Below are 25,249 nucleotides of genomic sequence, written 5' to 3'. Positions count from 1 at the left end.
GTGAGCCAGTGGAGAAGTTGCCCATGGCAACCAATCAACTGCTATGTATCATTTTATAGAATGCACTTTATAAATGTTACTTCAACACTGATCTCCACTCTTTTCACTGCTTCATGAATAGACCCTTTAGAATTGTATAATGTAGCTTGAAAGCAGATTCAGGAGATCTCATTACTGACCTCATATGATGGTGTGATTTAAAATAGGATTTTAATACCTACCGGTAAATCCTTTTCTCTTAGTCCGTAGAGGATGCTGTGGATGCTTCAAGAACCATGGGGTATAGACTGGATCCGCAGGAGACATGGGCACACTATAAGACTTTGAATGGGTGTGAACTGGCTCCTCACTCTATGCCCCTCCTCCAGACTCCAGTAATAGGAACTGTGCTCAGGGAGACGGATATTTAGAGGAAAAGGATTTATTTAATTATTTTAAACGAAGGTGAGATACATACCAGCTCACACCGCTAACACGTCGTACAACATCGCATTCAACAACAACGCATGCAACGGCATGACCAACAACAGTCACAGATTGACTGAACTCAACGCAACATGAGCGTAACTATAACCAAACTGCAGATACAGCCTACACTGGGACGGGCGCCCAGTATCCTCTACGGACTAAGAGAAAAGGATTTACCGGTAGGTATTAAAATCCTATTTTCTCTTATACGTCCTAGAGGATGCTGGGGATGCTTCAAGAACCATGGGGTTTATACCAAAGCTCTAGAACGTGTGGGAGAGTGCGGATGACTCTGCAGCACCGATTGACCGAACAAGAGGTCCTCATCAGCCATGGTATCAAACTTGTAGAATATTTACAAAATTGTTTGACCCCGACTAAGCAGCTGCTCTGCAAGGCTATAAAACCGAGACCCCTCGGGCAGCCGCCCAGGATGAGCCCACCTTCCTGGTAGAATGGGTCTTCACCGATTTCGGTGACGGCAATCCAGCCGTAAAACGAGCAACCTTAATCGTATTACAGATCCAGCGTTCAATAGTCTGCTTGGAAGCAGGAACCCCAATCTCGTTGGTAGCATATAGGATAAACAGATCCTCCGTTTTCCTGATCTGAGCCAATCTGGCAACACAAAATTTCAAAATTCAGACCACATCGAGATACTTCGATGTCGCCCAGGCGTCAGTAGCCACCGACACCACAATAGGTTGGTTCAAGTGAAACAGATGAAACCACTTTTGGCAGAAACTGCTGCCGAGTTCTCAACTCCGCTCTATCTTCATGGAAGATTAAACAGAGCTCTTGTGAGACGAAGCCGCCAACTCAGACACCCGCCTTGTGGATGCCAAGGTCAACCGCATGACCACTTTCCAAGTGAGGAATGTCAACTCAACCATACTGAAAAAGTCCAACCAAAGAAATTGCAGGAACTGCAACACCACGTAAAGATCCCATGGCGCCACAGAGGCACAAAGGGGGGATGGATGTGTAAGACTCCTTTTACGAAAGTTTGAAACTCTGGAAAGGAGGCCAATTGTTTTTGGAAGAAACCGATAAGGCTGAAATCTGAACCTTAATCGAGCCCAACCGAAGAATGCATCCACACGATCTTGTAAGAAAAGAATGGAGAAAACGATCCAACTGGAATTCTTCCATAGGAACCTTCTTGGATTCACACCAAGACACAAAATTGTCTCCCAATATGGTGGTAATGTTTTGACGTTACTTCTTTTCTGCCTGAAGAAGAGTAGGGATGACTTCACTGGGAATACCCTTTTCGGGCTGGGATCCGACGTTCAATCTCCAAGTCGGCAATGGAAACCGCAGTAAGTCTTGGAACACAAACGGCCCCTGCTATAACAGATCCTCTCGCAGAGGAAGAGGTCAGGGATCTCCTATGAGTAATTGCTGAAGATCCGGATACCAGCCCTCCTTGACCAGTTTGGAACAATGAGGATCACCTGAACCTTTGTTCTTCTTATAATCTTTAACATCTTTGGAAAGAGTGGAAGTGGAGGGAACACATAGACTGACCAAAACACCCACGGTGTCACTAGGGCGTCCAATGCTATCGCTTGAGGGACCCTTGACCTGGAACAATATTTCTGAAGTTTCTTGTCGAGGCGGGAAGCCATCTTGTCTATTTGCGGAATTCTCCAAAGACTTGTCACTTCTGTGAAAACCGCTTGCTGAAGACTCCACCCTCCTGAACAGAGAACGTGTCCGCCGAGGAAGTCTGCTTCCCAGTTGTCCACTCTTGGAACGAACATCGCTGATGGAGCGCATAGATGTTTTCGTCGCAAAGTGGAAAATCTTTCTGGCTTCTGCCATTTCTTCTCCGGTTTTTGTCTGTAGAAAACCGTTATACGCGGCCCTTAACTCTAGACCGTTAATGAGGCGACAGGTATCCTAACATGACACTTGTCCTCGGTGAGAATTGCGCCGCGACTACAGGAGCGAGATACAGGTCTTGAAACCATGATTATCCCAGGTGGGAACCAGACCACTTATCCAACAGGTCCCGCTAAACACTCAGGCCTGCACCTACCCACTGAATGGCCTCGTAGGCCGCAACCATCTTTTTCAGCAACTGAATTCATTGACGGATTGACACCGTTGCAGGTCCGCCAGACTCTGAATTCTCAGAGCTTCCCTTTTCTTTTTTCTTTTTAGAAGCAAATAAACTCTCCTCAGTACTGCATCTAATAATAATGCCCAGGCCGATCACTGCGTCGTTGGGACCAACAGGGATTCTGGCAAGTCCTGTTGTTGAAGAACTGCCAAGGAGAAACAACGTTTTGCACCATTCGGCTTCTTGATCTCTCCGTAATTCGTAGAACGATCCAGTACAGAATAATTATGACTCCTTACTATCGAAGGAAACCCATCATACCGCCATCACCCTGGTGAAATGGTAACAACAATCCTGAATCGCAAACCTCAGGTAAGCCTAATGCGGAAGATACTGTAATTAGACCACCATACTCCACTTTCAGAGTGGAGAACCCTGCCATGAGAGATTCCCTCATGGAGTTTAAGTAGGAATATCGGGATTTATCTGACTGAGCCGTCCGGCCTCGGGATCACGAAAAAGCTTGAATAACAGCTTTTTCTCTCTCTCTTTTTTTTTTTTTAAATGACCGGAACAGCAGGACAATGACCTAATCCTGACACAACTCTTGTATTGCGTCATATACTACCTCCCTGTCATGAGGATGATCGGTAAGGTCGATTTGAAAAAAATCGGTGAGGGGAACGTCTGGAACTCCCGTATGTCCCCCTAGGGACTCTATCCTTAACTCACTGGTCCATGTCCTTTCCAGGACTGACTGAAGAGTTTTAGACGTGGACCCACCGGTATGGGCCCCCGCAAGATAGACCCAACGTCCCGCGGTGGACGTGGCAGAAAACAATGGATTATTTCTGCTCCTGTGAACCTGAATAAACAGCTGACCTCTTACCTTCCTTTACCTGCAAAGAATCCTTATCTATTCGGTCGAAATGACTGCATCCTTCAACAACGCGTCACCAACCGTTGTGAGGGAAGAAGGTAGACTTACCCGTGGCACCTGCCGAGAGCATATTAACAAGTCCATCACAAAACCAGGCTTACCCTTCATGTGGAAGAAACTCCACTCTTTTCGGAGTCAGCATTTGCATCCCTTTGGTGAATCCACAATGCCCTCCTAGCTGAGACCACCATGGAAGTGGCCCACGCACCCAAGAGTCCCATCCCTTGTAGTCGCATGGCAATATGTTGCAGTGTTCTAGATATGACCCAACATAAGGAGTATCACATCTTTCCCCAGGGTAATTATATCGGATGACAAAGTAACCGACCATTTCTGAATACAAGCACTTGGAATCCTCCAAGTCCCTAGTAGCCGCAGGCACCACAATAGGTTGGTTCAAATGAAACGATGATACCACCTTAGGGAGAAATTGGGGACGAGTCCTCCATTCTGCCCTTTCCATATGGAAGATCAGATATGGGCTTTTACATGACAAAGCCGCCAATTCTGACACACGCCTAGTCCAAGCTAAGGCCAAAAGCATGACCACTTTCCACGTGAGATATTTTAGCTCCACGGTCTTAAGTGGCTCAAACCAGTGGGATTTTAGGAATCCAACACACGTTAAGATCCCAAGGTGCCACTGGAGGCACAAAAGGGGCTGAATATGCAGCACCCCTGTAACAACGTCCGAACTTCAGGCAGTGAAGCCAGTTCTTTTTGAGAGAAAAAGGGATAGGGCCGAAATCTTGGCCTTTATGGATCCTAATTTTAGGCCCATAGTCACTCCTGACTGTAGGAAGTGCAGGAATCGACCCCCTGGAATTCCTCTGTAGGGCCTTCCCGGCCACACACCAAGCAACCTATTTTCGCCATATACAGTGAAAAAGTCTTGCTGTCACGTCTTTCCTAGCCTTTATCAGCGTAGGAATAACTGCATCCGGAATGCCCTTTTCCGCTAGGATCCGGCGTTCAACCGCCATGCCGTCCAACGCAGCCGCGGTAAGTCCTGGATCAGACAAGGTCCCTGTTGCAACATGTCCTGACTGAGAGGCAGAGGCCATGGGTCCTCTGAGAGCATTTCTTGCAGTTACGGGTACCGAGTCCTTCTTGGCCAATCCGGAGCAAAGAATATTGTTCACACTCCTCCGTTTATTACAATTCTCAGCCCTTGGGTCTGAGAGGAAGAGGAGGGAATATATAGACCGACTGGAACACCCACGGTGTTACTAGTGCGACCACAGCTATCGCCTGAGAGTCCCTTGACCCAGCGTAAAACCTTTTTTATCTTTTTATTGAGGTGGGACGCCATGTAGTCCACCTGAGGCAGTTTCCATCAATTTGCAAAACTGCGTGAAGACCTGATGAAGTCACCACTTTCCCGGGTGGAGGTCGTGTCCACTCCTGGAATGAACACTGCTGACAGTGCGCTTACTTGATTCTCCGCCCAGCGAAGAATTCTGGTGGCTTCTACCCTCGCCACCCTGCTCCTTGTGCCGCCCTGGCGGTTTACATGAGCCCCTGAGGTCTGACTGGATCAGAACCGGTTGGTCGCAAAGCAGGAACTCCGCTTGACTTAGGGCGTTGTATATGGCCCTTAGTTCCAGGATATTGATGTGAAGGCAAGTCTGTTGGCTTGACCACAAACCTTGGAATTTTCTTCCCTGTGTAACTGCCTCCCACCCTCGGAGGCTTGCATCCGTGGTCACCAGGACCCAGTCCTGAATGCCGAATCTGCGGCCCTCGAGGTGAGCACTCCGCAGCCACCACAGGAGAGACACCCTGGCCCTGGGGGATAGGGTGATTAACCGATGCATCTGAAGATGTGATCCGAACCACTTGTCCAGTAAGTTCCATTGTCCTTGCATGGAACCAGCCGAAGGGGATGGCCTCGTATGATGCCATCATCCTCCCAGGGCTCGAGTGCAGTGATGCACTGACACCTGTTTTGGTTATCAATGGATTCCTGACCAGTGTCATGAGCTCCTGAACTCTCTCTATCGGGAGATAAACCCTCTTCTGGTCTGTGTCTAGGATCATGCCTGTAGGAACCAACTGCGACTTTGGAATATATAGAATCCAGTCGTGTTGCCGTTTCACTTCCAGAGAAGGTGATACGCTGTCCAGCAACTGCTCTCTTGATCTCGCTTTTATGAGGAGATCATCCAAGTATGTGATAAGTATGTGATAATAGTGACACCTTGCTTCCGCAGAAGCACCATCATATCCGCCATTACCTTGGTGAAATTGGTAATGACAATCCCGTACCGCAATTCTGAGGTACGCCTGATGAGGTGGATAAATGGGGACACAAAGGTATGCATCCCTTATGTCCCGATTCATTTCAGGCATGCAATGACCGCTCTTAGCAATTCCATCTTGAACCTGAACCTTTTCAGATATATGTTCAGGGATTTTAATTCAATATGGGTCTAACCGAACAGTCTGGTTTCGGGATTATAACATGGTCGAATAATAACACCCTCTTGTTGAAGGAGGGGACCCTTGACCACCACCTGTTGAAGATACAATTTACGAATGGCAGTTAATACTGGCTCTCTCTCTTGGGGGGAAGCCCGCCGGGTCCTCGGTGAGGGGGCATCTTCTCACAGTCCAGCCTGTATCCCTGCGATACAATTTCTATTGCCCAGGGATCTAACAGGGAGTGTGGCTGAACTTACGAAGGCGTATCCCCACCGGGCCTAGCTCCGCCTGTGGAGCCCCAGCGACATGCGGTGGATTTTTGTAGAGGCCGGGGAGGACTTCTGTTCCTGGGGACTAGCTGTGTTGTACAGCTTCTTTCCTCTGCCCCCGGCTCTGACAAGAAAGGACGCACCTCAGACTTTCTTGTTTCTTTATTCGAAAAGCTGCATTTAATAATGTCGTGCTTTCCTAGGCTGTGCAGGAATATAAGGCAAAATATCAGAATTACCAGCTATAACTGTGGAGACCAGGCCCGCGAACCTTTCTCCACACAATCCTCAGCCTTCCATATGCCTCTTAAGTCGGAATCATCTGTCCAATGTATATTCTACAGGACACGTCAAGCAGAAATCGACATAGCTTTTGTCTCTAGGACCCAGTATACTCATGTCCCTTTGGGCATGCTTTATAATTATATATCTATCACTTAAGACAGCATCTTAAAATATTTATATGCATACTAGGGTCTCAATCTCTGCTGATAAGGTACCTGTCCACGCTGCCACAGCGCTATAAACCCATGCCGACACAATCACCGGTCTGGGTAGTATACTAGAATGTGCACGCTATCTGCAGGATCCCTGAGAATAGCTAGTGCAAACAGGACACCCAAGGGGAAGATTCTCAACACATCCTGGCCCTAGTGGAGAAAGGATACAGCCTGAGAATTCTCTTGTGGGAAGCTGCCGTCTCTTGTCTGGAGATTCCCGCTCTTTTTCCTCATAAGAGGAGGGAAATTTACCTCAGCATTCTTCCCCTTAACATGTGTACTCTCGTGTCAGGGACAGATAAGTCATTAGTGATATGCAAATCATCTTTTATTCCAATAATCATATATTGAATATCTTTTAGCCCTCTTGGCTGTAACTTTGCATTATCGTAGTCGACAGTGGAGTTAACTCCGTGTCGATACTTTGTTATTTTGGATAGTGAACATAGAGAGACTCTGAAGGACTCTGTGACATAGGGACAGACCAGGGTAGATTTCCTTTCTGTTCCCTAACCTTTTGTGCAATAATTTTACCTCAGCACTTACACATATCCAAACAGGTGTCGGCGTTGTTGACGGAGACACCCTCCCACACACTTATCCGCTCTATCACCTCCTTAGAGGAGCCTTTTACCTCAGACATGTCGACACACGCGAACCGACACACCACACACACAGGGGATGCTCTATTTGAAGACAGTTCCCCCACCAGGCCCTTTGGAGAGACAGAGAGAGAGTATGCCAGCACACACCACAGCGCTATATAATACAGGGATGTACACTATACCGAGTGATTTTTCCCCTACAGCAGCTTATATACACAGTTTTGCGCCTAAATTTATGTGCCCCCCCTCTCTTTTTTACCCTCTGTGTACCAGGATACGGCAGGGGAGAGCCTGGGGAGCTTCCTTCCAGCTGAGCTGTGAAGAGAAAATGGCGCCGGTGTGCTGAGGAAGAAGGCCCGGCCCCCTCAGCGGCGGGCTTCTGTCCTTTTATGTACTTTAATGGCGGGGGTTAATGCACATATACAGTTTATCAGACTGTATTATGTGCTTTTCGCCAAGTAAGGTAATCTAATTGCTGCCCAGGGCGCCCCCCCCCCCCCAGCGCCCTGCACCCATCAGTGACCGGAGTGTGTGGTGTGCTAAGGGAGCAATGGCGCACAGCTGCAGTGCTGTGCGCTACCTTAATGAAGACCGGAGTCTTCAGCCGCCGATTTTCAACTTCTCTTCATTCTTCTGGCTCTGCAAGGGGGACGGCGGCGCGGCTCCGGGACCGGACGACCGAGGACTGGGCCTGTGTTCGATCCCTCTGGAGCTAATGGTGTCCAGTAGCCTTAGAAGCCCAAGCTAGCTGCAAGCAGGTAGGTTCGCTTCTCTCCCCTCAGTCCCACGTAGCAGTGAGTCTGTTGCCAGCAGATCTCACTGAAAATAAAAAACCTAACAAATACTTTCTTTTCTAGGAAGCTCAGGAGAGCCCCTAGGGTGCATCCAGCTCTGGCCGGGCACAGATACTAACTGAGGTCTGGAGGAGGGGCATAGAGGGAGGAGCCAGTGCACACCAGATATAGTACCTAATCTTTCTTTTAAGAGTGCCCAGTCTCCTGCGGAGCCCGTCTATACCCCATGGTCCTTACGGAGTACCCAGCATCCACTAGGACGTCAGAGAAATATATATATTCTGTGTAAAGGCTTGTAGGCTCTGTGTAAAGGCTTGTATTTTTTAAGTGCTGCTTGGATTTCTAAGTGTGAGTTGTAAACAGCAAAAAGGTGAGTTCTGATTAATCTGTCTTTCCATATAGGGATAGTAATATTGTGAGAGAAAGTTAATCTGAATCTGATGTTTGTATATATACTGTTTCTTTTTTGTTTTAATATATCTGTACTGGGGGTTTTTTTTGGAGGGAAAGAAAAAGTGTGAGGTGAAAAGCCAGAGGGGTTAACTCAGGTGTGAGTAATCAGGAGGAGGAGGGGCTGACTAAAGCAGCTGGCTGAGCCTATATAAGCAGTGATTAGACTCTTTGGAGCTTGCTCTGTGTAAAGGCTTGTATTTTTTAAGTGCTGCTTGGATTTCTAAGTGTGAGTTGTAAACAGCAAAAAGGTGAGTTCTGATTAATCTCTGTCTATCCATATAGGGATAGTAATATTGTGAGAGAAAGTTAATCTGAATCTGATTGTTTGTATCTATACTGTTTCTTTTTTGTTTTAATATATCTGTACTGGGGGGGGGGGGGGGGGGGGGTTTGGAGGGAAAAAAAAAGTGTGAGGTGAAAAGCCAGAGGGGTTAACTCAGGTGTGAGTAATCAGGAGGAGGAGGGGCTGACTAAAGCAGCTGGCTGAGCCTATATAAGCAGTGATTAGACTCTTTGGAGCTTGCTCTGTGTAAAGGCTAGTATTTTTTAAGTGCTGCTTGGATTTCTAAGTGTGAGTTGTAAACAGCAAAAAGGTGAGTTAGAATACAGAAAAAGGTGAGTTTTATAATACACAATCAGGAACACACATTTGCAGTACCATTAAACTTCTGGTGAGGCTGCAAGGGGCAGACCTTGTGAGTGAGTGAGTGAGAGGGTCTCTTACTTGGAGTAGCAGAGGGGCTGTGATTGTGCGTGTGTGAGGGGCATTTTTTATTTTTTTTTGCAGGAGCTGGAAGCCGAGTGAAAAGGAGGTGCAGTGAGCTGGTACAACTGCAACTGCTAAGTGGAGTATCGGTGCCGCAGGAGAGAGTACTACGGCTGCATAACAGTGAAGGACCAAGAACCGCACAAAGATAGATAAGTATAAGCCAGCTTAATTATTGTATAAGTGAGATTGCTTGTCTTCTACTTTTTATTTTTGCTACTTTTTCTTTGAGAGTAACAGGGAGTTAGACCTTACAAACAGTATGGGAGGGGCTGTGATTGGGGACCTCATTCAGTGCATGTCGTGCAAGATGTATGCACACCTGGAGCTACCGGCCCAGTGTGATTACATCTGCACGAGGTGTGTGCGAACGGTTGCCCTGGAAGCCCAGGTAACTGATCTAGAGCAAACCGTTACGCGACTGAGGGAGATTCACAATCTCGAGCGTACTTTAGACTGAACGGTGGAGGAGTTGCGGGAGGGGTCACTGGTAGAAGAGGATGATGATCAGGTAGCCAGTTGGGTCCCAGTTAGAAGGAAGAAAAAGAGGGGGAGGCTCGACATCTCAGAACTATCAAACCCGAACAAATTTGCCCGATTGGACGAGGAATCGGAGGATGATAGTGAAGAAATGATGGTGCCGGAGGAGACTGCTCCCTCTAGCATCCAGAGAAGCGGTCCCACTGGCGCGGTTGGGATAAAAGATAGTGAGGTACCTAGTCAGATGGTGGTGGTAGGGGATTCTATCATCAGGAAGGCAGATAGGGCAATCTGCTACCGGGACCGTGATCACCGTACAGTCTGTTGTCTCCCGGGTGCTCGGGTACGGCACATCGCGGACCAGGTAGATTGTTGGGAGGGGCTGGGAAAGACCCGGCGGTCTTGGTGCACGTTGGCACCAATGACAAAGTTAGCGGAAGGTGGGATTTCCTTAAGAAAGACTATAGGGACTTAGGAAAGAAACTGAAGGCAAGGACATCTAAGGTAATATTCTCGGAATTATTACCCGTGCCACGCGCTAGTCCAGGGAGGCAGAGGGAGATTAGGGAGGTAAATGTGTGGCTTAGGGATTGGTGCAGGAAAGAGGGGTTTGTGTTCCTGGAACACTGGGCGGACTTCTCAGTCAGGCGCCATCTCTTTTGTTGTGACGGATTGCACCTGACTGAGGAGGGGGCAGCGGTGCTGGGGGGGGGAGGATGGTTAGAAGGTTGGAGGAGATTTTAAACTAGGAGCATGGGGGGAGGCTTTAGCTAGAAACTACGGGTCAAGCAGTGAGAATAGTGGGGATGGCGGTAGTAAACGAAATGGGGGAGAAGTTGGGGGGAGGGTAAGAGCAGGCGGTAAGGTTACTAACATGGGTACTAAAAGAGATTTTACCAAAGCACTATAACCAATGACGATTACAGGTCATCATTGCTACATAAGGTGAAAGATGCCCCTAACGCAAGGGAAAATACTTATCTTAGTTCTATGTATGTAAACGCCAGAAGCATTACTGGTAAAAAGGGTGAACTAGAAATACTTGCAGCAAGCAAACAGTATGATATTATAGGCATTACTGAAACTTGGTGGGATGAATCTCATGACTGGACAGTCAATCTAGAGGGCTATACACTGTTTAGGAGAGACAGACTAAATAAAAAGGGTGGAGTGGTGTGTCTTGACGTAAAGCCGTTTTGAAAACCTGATATACGGGAAGATATTCAGGAGGGGACTGTAGACACTGTCGAGACATTATGGGTAGAAATTGCATGCGGGGAAAAAGGAATAATAAGAATTTACTCACCGGTAATTCTATTTCTCGTAGTCCGTAGTGGATGCTGGGTACTCCGTAAGGACCATGGGGAATAGACGGGCTCCGCAGGAGACTGGGCACTCTTAAAAGAAAGATTAGGTACTATATCTGGTGTGCACTGGCTCCTCCCTCTATGCCCCTCCTCCAGACCTCAGTTAGGGAAACTGTGCCCAGAAGAGCTGACATTACTAGGAAAGGATTTGGAATCCAGGGTAAGACTCATACCAGCCACACCAATCACACCGTACAACTTGTGATAACTATACCCAGTTAATAGTATGAACAACAACTGTGCCTCATTCAACAGATGGCTCATAACAATAACCCTATAGTTAAGCAATAACTATATACATGTATTGCAGAAAGTCTGCACTTGGGACGGGCTCCCAGCATCCACTACGGACTACGAGAAATAGAATTACCGGTGAGTAAATTCTTATTTTCTCTGACGTCCTAGTGGATGCTGGGTACTCCGTAAGGACCATGGGGATTATACCAAAGCTCCCAAACGGGCGGGAGAGTGCGGATGACTCTGCAGCACCGAATGAGCAAACTCAAGGTCCTCCTCAGCCAGGGTATCAAACTTGTAGAATTTTGCAAAAGTGTTTGATCCCGACCAAGCAGCAGCTCGGCAAAGTTGTAAAGCCGAGACCCCTCGGGCAGCCGCCCAAGAAGAGCCCACCTTCCTCGTGGAATGGGCTTTTACTGATTTAGGATGCGGCAGTCCAGCCGCAGAATGTGCAAGTTGAATCGTGCTACAGATCCAGCGAGCAATTGTCTGTTTTGAAGCAGGAGCACCCAGCTTGTTGGGTGCATGCAGGATAAGCAGCGAGTCAGTTTTTCTGACTCTAGCCATCCTGGAAACATAGATTTTCAGGGCCCGGACTACGTCCAGCAACTTGGAATCCTCCAAGTCCCAAGTAGCCGCAGGCACCACAATAGGTTGGTTCAAATGAAACGCTACCACCTTTGGGAGAAATTGGGGACGAGTCCTCAATTCTGCCCTGTCCATATGGAAAATCAGATATGGGCTTTTTCAGGACAAAGCCGCCAATTCTGACACACGCCTAGCTGAGGCCAAGGCCAACAGCATGACTACCTTCCACGTGAGATACTTCAACTCCACGGTCTGAAGTGGCTCAAACCAATGTGATTTTAGGAAATCCAACACTACGTTGAGATCCCAAGGTGCCACTGGAGGCACAAAAAGGGGGCTGAATATGCAGCACTCCCTTAACAAACGTCTGAACTTCAGGCAGTGAAGCCAGTTCTTTTTGAAAGAAAATAGACAGTGCCGAAATCTGGACTTTAATGGATCCCAATTTTAGGCCCATAGTCACTCCTGACTGTAGGAAGTGCAGAAATCGACCCAGCTGAAATTCCTCTGTTGGGGCCTTCCTGGCCTCACACCAAGCAACATATTTTCGCCACATGCGGTGATAATGTTTTGCTGTCACATCCTTCCTAGCTTTTATCAGCGTAGGAATGACTTCAACTGGAATGCCCTTTTCCATTAGGATCCGGCGTTCAACCGCCATGCCGTCAAACGCAGCCGCGGTAAGTCTTGGTACAGACAGGGGCCCTGCTGTAGCAGGTCCTGTCGGAGCGGCAGAGGCCAAGGGTCCTCTGAGATCATTTCTTGTAGTTCCGGGTACCAAGTTCTTCTTGGCCAATCCGGAACGATGAGTATAGTTCTTACTCCTCTCTTTCTTATTATCCTCAGTACCTTTGGTATGAGAGGAAGAGGAGGGAACACATAAACCGACTGGTACACACACAGTGTCACTAGAGCGTCCACAGCTATCGCCTGAGGGTCCCTTGACCTGGCGCAATATCTTTTTAGCTTTTTGTTGAGGCGGGACGCCATCATGTCCACCTGTGGCCTTTTCCAACGATTTACAATCAGCTGGAAGACTTCTGGATGAAGTCCCCACTCTCCCGGGTGGAGGTCGTGCCTGCTGAGGAAGTCTGCTTCCCAGTTGTCCACTCCCGGAATGAACACCGCTGACAGTGCTAACACGTGATTCTCCGCCCATCGGAGAATCCTTGTGGCTTCTGCCATCGCCATCGTGCTTCTTGTGCCGCCCTGTCGGTTTACATGGGCGACCGCCGTGATGTTGTCTGACTGAATCAGCACCGGTTGGTTTTGAAGCAGGGGTTCTGCTTGACTTAGAGCATTGTACATGGCCCTTAGGTCCAGAATATTTAAGTATAGGGAAGTCTCCTGACTCGACCACTGTCCTTGGAAGTTTCTTCCCTGAGTGACTGCCCCCCAACCTCGGAGGCTTGCATCCGTGGTCACCAGGACCCAGTCCTGAATGCCGAATCTGCGGCCCTCGAGAAGATGAGCACTCTGCAGCCACCACAGCAGAGACACCCTGGCCCTCGGGGACAGGGTGATCAACCGATGCATCTGAAGATGCGATCCGGACCACTTGTCTAACAGATCCCACTGAAAGATCCTTGCATGGAACCTGCCGAAGTGAATTGCTTCGTAAGAAGCTACCATCTTTCCCAGGACTCGCGTGCAGTGATGCACCAACACCTGTTTTGGTTTCAGGAGGTCTCTGACTAGAGATGACAATTCTTGGGCCTTCTCCTCCGGGAGAAACACCTTCTTCTGTTCTGTGTCCAGAATCATGCCCAAGAACAGCAGACGCGTCGTAGGAATCAGCTGCGACTTTGGGATATTCAGAATCCAGCTGTGCTGTTGTAGCACTTCCCGAGATAGTGCTACTCCGACTAACAACTGCTCCTTGGACCTTGCCTTTATAAGGAGATCGTCCAAGTATGGGATAATTATAACTCCCTTCTTTCGAAGGAGTATCATCATTTCGGCCATTACCTTGGTAAATACCGTCGGTGCCGTGGACAGACCAAACAGCAACGTCTGGAATTGGTAATGACAGTCCTGTACCACAAACCTGAGGTACTCCTGGTGAGGTGGGTAAATGGGGACATGTAGGTAAGCATCCTTGATGTCCAGTGACACCATAAAATCCCCCTCTTCCAGGCTTGCAATAACCACCCTGAGCGATTCCATTTTGAACTTGAACTTCCTTATATAAAAGTGTTCCAGGATTCCAAATTTAGAATGGGTCTCACCGAACCGTCTGGTTTCGGTTAGAGATGAGCGGGTTCGGTTTCTTTGAATCCGAACCCGCACGAACTTCACTTTTTTTTTCACGGGTCCGAGCGACTCGGATCTTCCCGCCTTGCTCGGTTAACCCGAGCGCGCCCGAACGTCATCATGACGCTGTCGGATTCTCGCGAGACTCGGATTCTATATAAGGAGCCGCGCGTCGCCGCCATTTTCACACGTGCATTGAGATTGATAGGGAGAGGACGTGGCTGGCGTCCTCTCCATTAGAATAGATTAGAAGAGAGAGAGAGAGAGAGAGATTGTGCAGACAGAGTTTACCACAGTGACCAGTGCAGTTGTTGTTAAGTTAACTTTTATTTAATATATCCGTTCTCTGCTATATCCGTTCTCTGCCTGAAAAAAACGATACACAGCAGTCACACAGTGTGACTCAGTCTGTGTGCACTCAGCTCAGCCCAGTGTGCTGCACATCAATGTATAAAAGCTTATAATAATTGTGGGGGAGACTCGGGAGCACTGCAGGTTGTTATAGCAGGAGCCAGGAGTACATAATATTATATTAATTTAAAATTAAACAGTGCACACTTTTGCTGCAGGAGTGCCACTGCCAGTGTGACTAGTGGTGACCAGTGCCTGACCACCAGTATAGTAGTATATTGTTGTATACTATCTCTTTATCAACCAGTCTATATTAGCAGCAGACACAGTACAGTGCGGTAGTTCACGGCTGTGGCTACCTCTGTGTCGGCAGTCGGCACTCGGCAGGCAGTCCGTCCATCCATAATTGTATAATTATATACCACCTAACCGTGGTATTTTTTTTTCTTTCTTTATACCGTCGTCATAGTCATACTAGTTGTTACGAGTATACTACTACCTCTTTATCAACCAGTGTACAGTGCGGTAGTTCACGGCTGTGGCTACCTCTGTGTCGGCAGTCGGCAGGCAGTCCGTCCATCCATAATTGTATTATTATAATATATACCACCTAACCGTGGTTTTTTTTTCATTCTTTATACCGTCATAGTGTCATACTAGTTGTTACGAGTATACTACTATCTCTTTATCAACCAGTGTACAGTGCGGTAGTTCACGGCTGTGGCTACCTCTGTGTCGGCAGTCGGCAGGCAGTCCGTCCATCCATAATTGTATTATAATATATACCACCTAACCGTGGTTTTTTTTTCATTCTTTATACCGTCATAGTCAGTCATACTAGTTGTTACGAGTATACTACTATCTCTTTATCAACCAGTGTACAGTGCGGTAGTTCACGGCTGTGGCTACCTCTGTGTCGGCACTCGGCAGGCAGTCCGTCCATCCATAATTGTATTATAATATATACCACCTAACCGTGGTTTTTTTTTCATTCTTTATACCGTCATAGTCAGTCATACTAGTTGTTACGAGTATACTACTATCTCTTTATCAACCAGTGTACAGTGCGGTAGTTCACGGCTGTGGCTACCTCTGTGTCGGCACTCGGCAGCCCGTCCATAATTGTATATACCAGTGACCTAACCGTGGTTTTTTTTTCTTTCTTTATACATACATACTAGTTACGAGTATACTATCTCTTTATCAACCAGTCTATATATTAGCAGCAGACACAGTACAGTGCGGTAGTTCACGGCTGTGGCTACCTCTGTGTCGGCACTCGGCAGCCCGTCCATAATTGTATATACCACCTAACCGTGGTTTTTTTTTCTTTCTTTATACATACATACATACTAGTTACGAGTATACTATCTCTTTATCAACCAGTCTATATATTAGCAGCAGACACAGTACAGTGCGGTAGTTCACGGCTGTGGCTACCTCTGTGTCGGCACTCGGCAGCCCGTCCATAATTGTATATACCAGTGACCTAACCGTGGTTTTTTTTTCTTTCTTTATACATACATACTAGTTACGAGTATACTATCTCTTTATCAACCAGTCTATATATTAGCAGCAGACACAGTACAGTGCGGTAGTTCACGGCTGTGGCTACCTCTGTGTCGGCACTCGGCAGCCCGTCCATAATTGTATATACCAGTGACCTAACCGTGGTTTTTTTTTCTTTCTTTATACATACATACTAGTTACGAGTATACTATCTCTTTATCAACCAGTCTATATATTAGCAGCAGACACAGTACAGTGCGGTAGTTCACGGCTGTGGCTACCTCTGTGTCGGCACTCGGCAGCCCGTCCATAATTGTATATACCACCTAACCGTGGTTTTTTTTTTCTTTCTTTATACATACATACTAGTTACGAGTATACTATCTCTTTATCAACCAGTCTATATATTAGCAGCAGACACAGTACAGTGCGGTAGTTCACGGCTGTGGCTACCTCTGTGTCGGCACTCGGCAGCCCGTCCATAATTGTATACTAGTATCCAATCCATCCATCTCCATTGTTTACCTGAGGTGCCTTTTAGTTGTGCCTATTAAAATATGGAGAACAAAAATGCCACTCCTAGATGGGCCCGGTGTTTGTGTCGGCCACTAGGGTCGCTAATCTTACTCACACAGCTACCTCATTGCGCCTCTTTTTTTCTTTGCGTCATGTGCTGTTTGGGGAGGGTTTTTTGGAAGGGACATCCTGCGTGACACTGCAGTGCCACTCCTAGATGGGCCCGGTGTTTGTGTCGGCCACTAGGGTCGCTTATCTTACTCACACAGCGACCTCGGTGCAAATTTTAGGACTAAAAATAATATTGTGAGGTGTGAGGTATTCAGAATAGACTGAAAATGAGTGTAAATTATGGTTTTTGAGGTTAATAATACTTTGGGATCAAAATGACCCCCAAATTCTATGATTTAAGCTGTTTTTTAGTGTTTTTGGAAAAAAACACCCGAATCCAAAACACACCCGAATCCGACAAAAATAATTCGGTGAGGTTTTGCCAAAACGCGTTCGAACCCAAAACACGGCCGCGGAACCGAACCCAAAACCAAAACACAAAACCCGAAAAATTTCAGGCGCTCATCTCTAGTTTCGGTACCACAAACATTGTGGAATAGTAACCCCGTCCCTGTTGAAGGAGGGGAACTTTGACTATCACCTGCTGAAGGTACAGCTTGTGAATTGCCGCCAGTACTACCTCCCTTTCCTTGGGAGCAGCTGGCAAGGCCGATTTGAGGTAACGGCGAGGGGGAGACGCCTCGAACTCCAGCTTGTATCCCTGAGATACCACTTGTAGAACCCAGAGATCCACCTGTGAGCGAACCCACTGGTCGCTGAAGTTCCGGAGATGCGCCCCCACCGCACCTGGCTCCACCTGTGGAGCCCCAGCGTCATGCGGTGGACTTAGTGGAAGCAGGGGAGGATTTTTGTTCCTGGGAACTGGCTCTCTGATTCAGCTTTTTCCCTCTACCCCTGCCTCTTGGCAGAAAGGACGCGCCTCTGACCCACTTGCCATTCTGAGGCCGAAAGGACTGTACTTGATAATACGGTGCTTTCTTAGGCTGTGAGGGAACCTGAGGTAAAAAAGTCGACTTCCCAGCTGTTGCTGTGGATACGAGGTCCGAGAGACCGTCCCCAAACAATTCCTCACCCTTATAAGGCAAAACCTCCATGTGCCTTTTAGAATCAGCATCACCTGTCCACTGCCGAGTCCATAATACTCTCCTGGCAGAAATGGACATTGCATTAATTCTAGATGCCAGCCGGCAAATGTCCCTCTGTGCATCCCTCATATATAAGACTACGTCTTTAATATGCTCTATGGTTAGCAAAATAGTATCCCTGTCAAGGGAATCAATGTTATCTGACAGGGTATCAGACCAAGCAGCTGCAGCGCTACACATCCATGCTGAAGCAATTGCAGGTCTCAGTATAGTACCTGAGTGTGTATACACAGACTTCAGGATAGCCTCCTGCTTTCTATCTGCAGGCTCCTTTAAGGTGGCCGTATCCTGAGACAGCAGTGCCACCTTTTTTGATAAGCGTGTGAGCGCCTTGTCCACCCTAGGGGATGTTTCCCAACGCAACCTGTCCGTTGGCGGGAAAGGGTACGCCATTAGTAACCTCTTAGAAATCACTAATTTCTTATCTGGGGAACACCACGCTTCTTCACACAATTCATTTAACTCATCAGATGGGGGAAAAGTCACTGGCTGCTTTTTCTCCCCAAACATACATCCCTTCCAGGCACTAAGCTGCAGATCCTTGGGGCCCCTCTGATCCTTGTGGCCCAGTACAAGTGTCCCCATTTCCCGCCCCTGTCGCCGCCCCTGCCCTCAACTCATCTCATGAGAGACCCTGAACAAAGCACCAGGGATGCTCTGAGACCTCACCCAAACAACACTGTCTGGGCTCAATCTTTCACTAATTTTTCCCTCTGCTTAATCCTCCCTCCAGCCAGACTGATTGGCTTACTACTGTCAATATCAGGAATAACAGAAAATTAGGACAGTAAGTGATAACAAGGAAGGGTTATTGGGGAAGTTTACAAACAGTAGTCACTCCTGCCAAAACATACAAACCTACCTACAGCATTAAATCTCAGCAATACACTAATAGTGTGCCTTTTGTTGGGCAACTTACCTATACAGCTGCAGTCAGGTTTACTAGTCTGACAGCTGGTAATGGAGTTTACAAACATACGAGGCGATGACTTCATGATGTGATGAATGAAGTCTAGCAGCATTACTGAACTTGGCTGAGATTCAATATTCTTCAATAGCTCCACAGCAACTTAACAGAAAACAAAAATGAATAAAGAAATTATTCACGAGGCACAGAGACCAGATTCCTTAATGTATTGTATTGAATGTTTTTATAGCTTGGTGTGACTTTATTGCAGCATATCCTTTCCAGGCTCTCTTTCAGGGCATTGCACTAACCCAGTCATTTAGCACCTACAATTATAATAACCCAAATCAATTGTATATCTAAACTCTGCAACATGATAAACATGGATCTGTATCTCTTAGTACCTGAAACGTACTAGTCTGGTTTCATTCAATTCTAACTGGTATCTGCAGGGCAATACTGCTTGTGTAGCTGTATAAATAATGTCCTACGGTATGTTAGCCTGTTATGCAAGGCAATTTTCTGAACGATGCATCATTTATTTTGTCACTGCAACCCACAAGTATTGTACCCCCAAAAGGTCATGTTTTGAGGATTTCTGTCTGTGGAAGCAGGTGGGAGAACTACTGACCAAGCAAAATAGATGCACTCACCTGTGCATGATTACAGTAATCCACAAATCATTGCACTTGAAATCCACAAGCATTGGGGCAGATGTATTAAGTCTGCAGAAGTGATAAGTGGAAGGTGATAACGCACCAGCTAGTCACCTCCTAACGGTCATTTTGCAAATCCGTAATGATTGGCAGGTGCGTTATCACCTTGCGCTTATCACTTCTTTATCCCTTCTCCAGGCTTAATACATCTGCCCCCATGACACTTGAGGACTAAAGTTAAGAATCACTGTTCTAGCCTACCAGCTGCAGTAGAACTAGCCATTCCAGCATGCCCTACCATAATTTTGCTGTTAGGGCATGCAAAAACTATGGCTGGGCATTTTGGGATGTTTAGTTCCACAGAAGCTGGAGGGCTACAAGTTGAATACCTCTGTTCCGGACAAATCAAGTATCATGTACAAACTCAGAATGTCTGCCAATCTCGCATTAAATTGAATAGGAATTGGCAGAGAAACAGTTTTCCCTGTAATCATGATCTGCTAGTTTGTACAGTCAATGGTTGACCACAGTAATTGGGCCTGCATACGGTTAATTCAATTTAACGACAGACCGGTCGAATAGGACAATTTGGACACAGACCTGGGTACTCAGGAAGAGCACATAGATCTACCAATGTAAGCTATAATACCCTGGGTGTAGCAGTAATTATACATAATATCTTCTGATAGGAAATCTAAGAGCTTGCTATATTCTCTTTGTGACCAGCCAGAATGACCAGCACTGTTCAAGAATACTTCTAATACTTACTACAGTAGCTAACAGAAAATAAAACATTTGCACAGTTGAAGGTATATGACATGACATAAACCCATATGAAGCTGGCCATAGACTGGGGATGTGCAGCCGACCAGCTGATATAGACGGTATCAGATGGAAGATAGATAGTAAATAGATAGATAATCAATACTGTAGGTCGACAAATGATGGTACACTGCCAATAAGTCGACAATTAAATTGTCGATATGGACTTGGTCAAAAGTAACATAAACACGATGTAGTATATATAAGTGTATTTGTTGAAAACGGGCAGATGTAGTTGCTGAACAAGAAGCTCCCAGGGCTATATCCCAATCATTTGGGGAAAGGGGTCCCAGATCAGCCTCCCATTTAGTTTTAAGAACAGGGAGAGAATCAGTATGATGGGCACCGAGCAGAGTAGAGAGCGGAAATGGTCCTAGCAGTTCCAATGGACATTAAAAGCGCACGAGCAGAAGTCTGAATAAGAGGCAGGTGCAGTACCAAACTGAGACACGCAGGCATGTCGGAGCTGAAGATATCGGTAGGTAAATTAAAGTCAGTACGCAACTAGTCAAATGATTTTAAAGTGCACAAAGCATATAAGTGACCAATGGATAGTATACCCCAACATCCCCACACCAATCCCACCTGCAAGGAAGCAAATTTGCAAAAGGTACGAGTGTGGGTCTAAGGGGTGTCGGGGTCCCACCCCTCTCCCTGCATCATACAGTGCACGCGTCTCCATATCAAAATAGCTTGTTTAACCAGTGGCATATTAAGAACAGTTACATTGTCGCACAACAATAGCTGTGTTGGTGTGAGGCCTGTCTGAGCATAGAGAAGCAGCTGGGATATCAAAGTGAAAACACAGAATTGGGCGCTATTGTTTTAATGAAATGCTAGCCGCACGTCCCTGGGGCTTGGTTCTTCTACCCCCACTTTAATGGAACAAACAAAAACAAAAAAAAACTGGAACTGCGCTTAACATCCAAATCAGGATTTTATTGAATCTCTCAATAAATAATTAATTGATAGACAATTATTACACTCACCGGCCGGTTTTTACACAAATCCTAAAAATACTAAAAAAGAGCTTCAATATCTCTATAACACACAATTAATAAAAATACCGTGCACACATGATTAGAACACTAAATGTGAAACCTACTTATAGGTGACTCCTGTACTATTGCAGGCGTCCCTGCAATGTACAACAACTTCTCCTATATGCGTAGTAGTTATTTCGTAGCAGCTGGAGGCTGGTAATTTAGTCTTATAACACAATTGTGTCTGCGGGGTTAAACTGATTAGCAGTCATGATTTAGCAACTGTCCCCTAAGCCACAAATCAGCGAAGCAGCAGTTGTTAATGCAGTTAAAGCAAGTTGTAAATGTCCTTCCCTTTAGCACTAGGGTCACGGAGCTGTCTCTGGATGAAATAGTGGCTATGACAATACTCAGATCGGGGAGCGCACTCCCTATTCCCCCGTAGCACTGGGGTCCGGGTATCCGGATGCCGAGTCAGTTAGTTAATTAGTAAGCCAACAAACAGAGTATGCTTTCACAGTAGCTTAGCCGGCCGGCTATAGACTCACTCTATCCTCTCCACATACGCTTTTCTCCGCCTTCTTGTGCTGTCGGCGGCTTCCTCAGTGTGTATTATGGATATGTGGATATCAAAGTGTTCCCATCAGTCAGTGACCCAAGGAATTGGGCTGCCATGTAATACAACTTAAAAAGTTAGGGTGAGCAAGTCCACCAGAATCGCGAGACCTTGTGAGGGTATCTAATATTATTCTAGGCCTACGATTAGCCCAAACTATGGAAGATAAAAGACTATTGATTTTATCAAATATTTTCAGGGGAGTGTTGCAGAATGTAGAGCAGTTTGGGTAATGCGACCATTTTGATAAGATTAATCCTACCTGTAACGGGGAGTGGGAATTTTCCCCATGTTTTAACACAGGAACGTAAATAATCCATTTGTGGTTGTAAATTTAGGGCAGGGAATTGTGAAGGTTGATTAGTTATCCAAACACCTAAGTATTTAAAAGAATCCACCCAGAGGAACGGGAGGCCCCCACACGGGTGGCAGGACAGAGACCACGAAAAGGAAGGATACAGGATTTATCCCAATTTATGGACAAACCGGAAAATCCCCCAAAGGTATTAACAACATCCAAAACAGAATGCATAGTATTGGGGTAGTCAGATATATATATATATATATATATATATATATATATATATATAGAATTTTAATTACCTACCGGTAAATCCTTTTCTAGTAGTCCGTAGAGGATGCTGGGATCCATATTAGTACCATGGGGGTATAGACGGGCCCACCAGGAGCCATTGGCACTTTAAGAGTTTAACAGTGTGGGTTGGCTCCTCCCTCTATGCCCCTCCTACCAGACTCAGTCTAGAAACTGTGCCCGAGGATACAACATACTTCGACAGAAGGAAATACAAAGATAGTGGCGAGATTCATACCAGCTCACACAACAAGGCAAATCCGGCCAACAGACTGGAGAACTCAGCAACAGCTGAAATAGTAATGAAACAGGAACGAACACAGAACTTACCTAGGAACCAGGTAGTACTGAACCAAATAACCACTGCAAAATAAAGAAGCGCTGGGCAGGTGCCCAGCATCCTCTACGAACTAAGAGAAAAGGATTTGCCGGTAAGTAATTAAAATCCTATTTTCTCTTACGTCCTAGAGGATGCTGTGGTCCATATTAGTACCATGGGGATGTACCAAAGCTCCCAGAACGGGAGGGAGAGAGCGTAGGCTCCTGCAGAACTGCTTGACCAAACTTGAGGTCATCAGAGGCCAAAGTACCGAACTTGTAAAACTTAGCAAACGTGTTCGAACCAGACCAAGTAGCTGCTCGGCAAAGCTGTAAGGCCGAGACACCCCGGCCAGCTGCCCAGGAAGAACCCACTTTACGAGTACGAGTACAGTGGGCCTTAACCGATTTTGGACACGAAAATCCTGCCGTAGAATAGGCATGCTGGATGGTGAACCTGATCCAGCGAGAAATCGACTGCTTAGAAGCAGGAAACCCAATGTTCTTGGGATCATAGAGGACAAACAGAGAGTCAGATTTCCTGAGACGAGCAGTCCTCTTCACATAAATTAAATCTTCAAAGTCCTCACAACATCCAAGGCCTTTGAAGCAATTGAGGAGTCAGTAGCCACTGGCACCACAATAGGTTGGTTGATATGAAAAGCCGACACAACCTTAGGAAGGAACTGTGGACGAGTTCAGAGTTCCGCCCTATCTTCACGGAAGACCAGATGGGGACTTTTACAGGACAAAGCCCCCAATTCCGACACACGTCGAGCAGAAGCCAAGGCCAACAAAGTTACCGCCTTCCATGTGAGAAACTTGATTTCAGCCTCGTGTAGAGGCTCAAACCAATCAGATTGCAGGAACTGCAACACCACATCCAGATCCCATAGTGCCGTTGGATGTGCCGAACCCCATTCAGAAAGGTCTGAACCTCAGGGTGGACAGCCAAGTGTTTCTGGAAGAAAATGGATAAGGCCGAAATCTGGACCTTGATGGAGCCCAATCTCAGGCCCAAATCCACACCTGCTCGCAGGAAAAGGAGAAACCGTCTAAGCTGAAACACCACCACAGGAAACTTCTTAGATTCACACCAAGACACATTTTTTCCAAATTCAATGGCAATGTTTAGACGTTACCCCTTTCCTAGCCTGTATCAGGGTAGGAATAACTACGCTCGGAATACCCTTCCGAGCTAAGATCTGGCACTCAACTGCCATGCCGTCAAACGTAGCCGTGGTAAGTCTTGATAAGAGAATGGCCCCTGTAGTAGAAGATCCTCCCGAAGAGGCAGAGGAGTTGGATCTTCCAGCAGGAGATCCAGTAGATTCGCGTACCAAGCCCTCCTTGCCAAGTCTGGAGCAATGAGGATTGCCAGAACCTTTGTTCTTTCTAGAAGCTGTAGAACTCTTGGAATGAGAGGAAGTGGAGGGAACACATACACTGACTGGAACACCCACGGTGTTACCAGTGCGTCCACTGCTTGTGGGTCTCTCGACCTGGAACAGTACCTCCGCAGCTTCTTGTTGAGGCGGGACGCCATCATGTCTATGTGAGGAACCTCCCACCAACTGGTTACCTCCTCGAACACCTACGGGTGAAGGCCCCACTCTCCTGGATGGAGATTGTGTCTGCCAAGGAAGTCCGCTTCTACTCCCGGAATGAAGATTGCGGACATCGCTACAGCGTGCCTTTCTGCCCAGAGGAGGATTCTTGTCACCTCTGATATTGCAGCCCTGCTCTTCGTTCCGCCTTGTCGGTTTACGTCGGCCACTGTGGTCACATTGTCCGACTGCACCTGGACAGCCCGATCCTTTAGAAGGTGTGCCGCTTGAAGAAGGCCGTTGTATGCGGCTCTTAGCTCCAGGATGTTTATCGGAAGGGATTCCTCACTTGACCACCTTCCTTGGAAGGTTTCCCCTTGAGCGACTGCTCCCCAACCTCTTAGATTAGAAGGATTAGAAGGTGGTTAGAAGGATCCAGTCCTGAACTCCGAACCTTCAGCCCTCCAGAAGATGAGGAAGTTGTAGCCACCAGTGGAGCGAAATCCTTGCTTTCGGCGACAGACGTATCCTCTGGTGCATATGTAGGTGAAATCCCGACCACTGGTCCAAAAGATCCAGTTGAAAGGACCGAGTATGAAACCTTACGTACTGCAGAGCCTCGTAGGAGGAAACCATCTTCCCCAGAAGATGATGAACCGATACCCGGCCGGGTTCAAGACATCCCGGACCATCGTTTGAAGCACCAACGCTTTCTCCACCGATAGAAACACCCTCTGCACCTCCGTGTCGAGGATCATCCCCAGGAAAGATAGCCTCCTTGTCGGCTCCAGATGAGACTTTGGAAGGTACAGGATCCAACCGTGCTCCTTGAGCAGATGCATCGTGAGAGCAATAGATCTTAACAACTTCTCCCTAGACGATGCCTTGATCAGCAGGTCGTCCAGATACAGAATTATGTTCACCCCCTGCTTGCCGAAGAGAACCATCATCTCTGCCATCACCTTGGTGAAAATCCTCGGTGCTGTGGAGAGACCGAATGGCA

At 46.9% G+C, this 25,249-nt stretch overlaps 1 protein-coding gene across 2 annotated transcripts in view; it reads right to left on the bottom strand.

Annotated features, from left to right (window-relative positions):
- Positions 1–25,249, bottom strand: part of ATR (ATR serine/threonine kinase) — a 449,883-nt gene that overhangs the window by 363,256 nt on the left and 61,378 nt on the right. For both annotated transcript variants that reach the window (XM_063915996.1, XM_063915997.1), the window contains exon 3: positions 18,725–18,874. In XM_063915996.1, coding sequence (XP_063772066.1) covers positions 18,725–18,874 — 150 coding nt within the window. The remainder of the gene's footprint in view (positions 1–18,724; positions 18,875–25,249) is intronic.

The sequence above is a fragment of the Pseudophryne corroboree genome, chromosome 4 (assembly GCF_028390025.1).
Source record: "Pseudophryne corroboree isolate aPseCor3 chromosome 4, aPseCor3.hap2, whole genome shotgun sequence".
Classification (NCBI taxonomy): Eukaryota; Metazoa; Chordata; class Amphibia; order Anura; family Myobatrachidae; genus Pseudophryne; species Pseudophryne corroboree.
The sequence above is the reverse complement of the archived record's forward strand: the minus strand, read 5'-3'. Positions and strand labels throughout refer to the sequence as shown.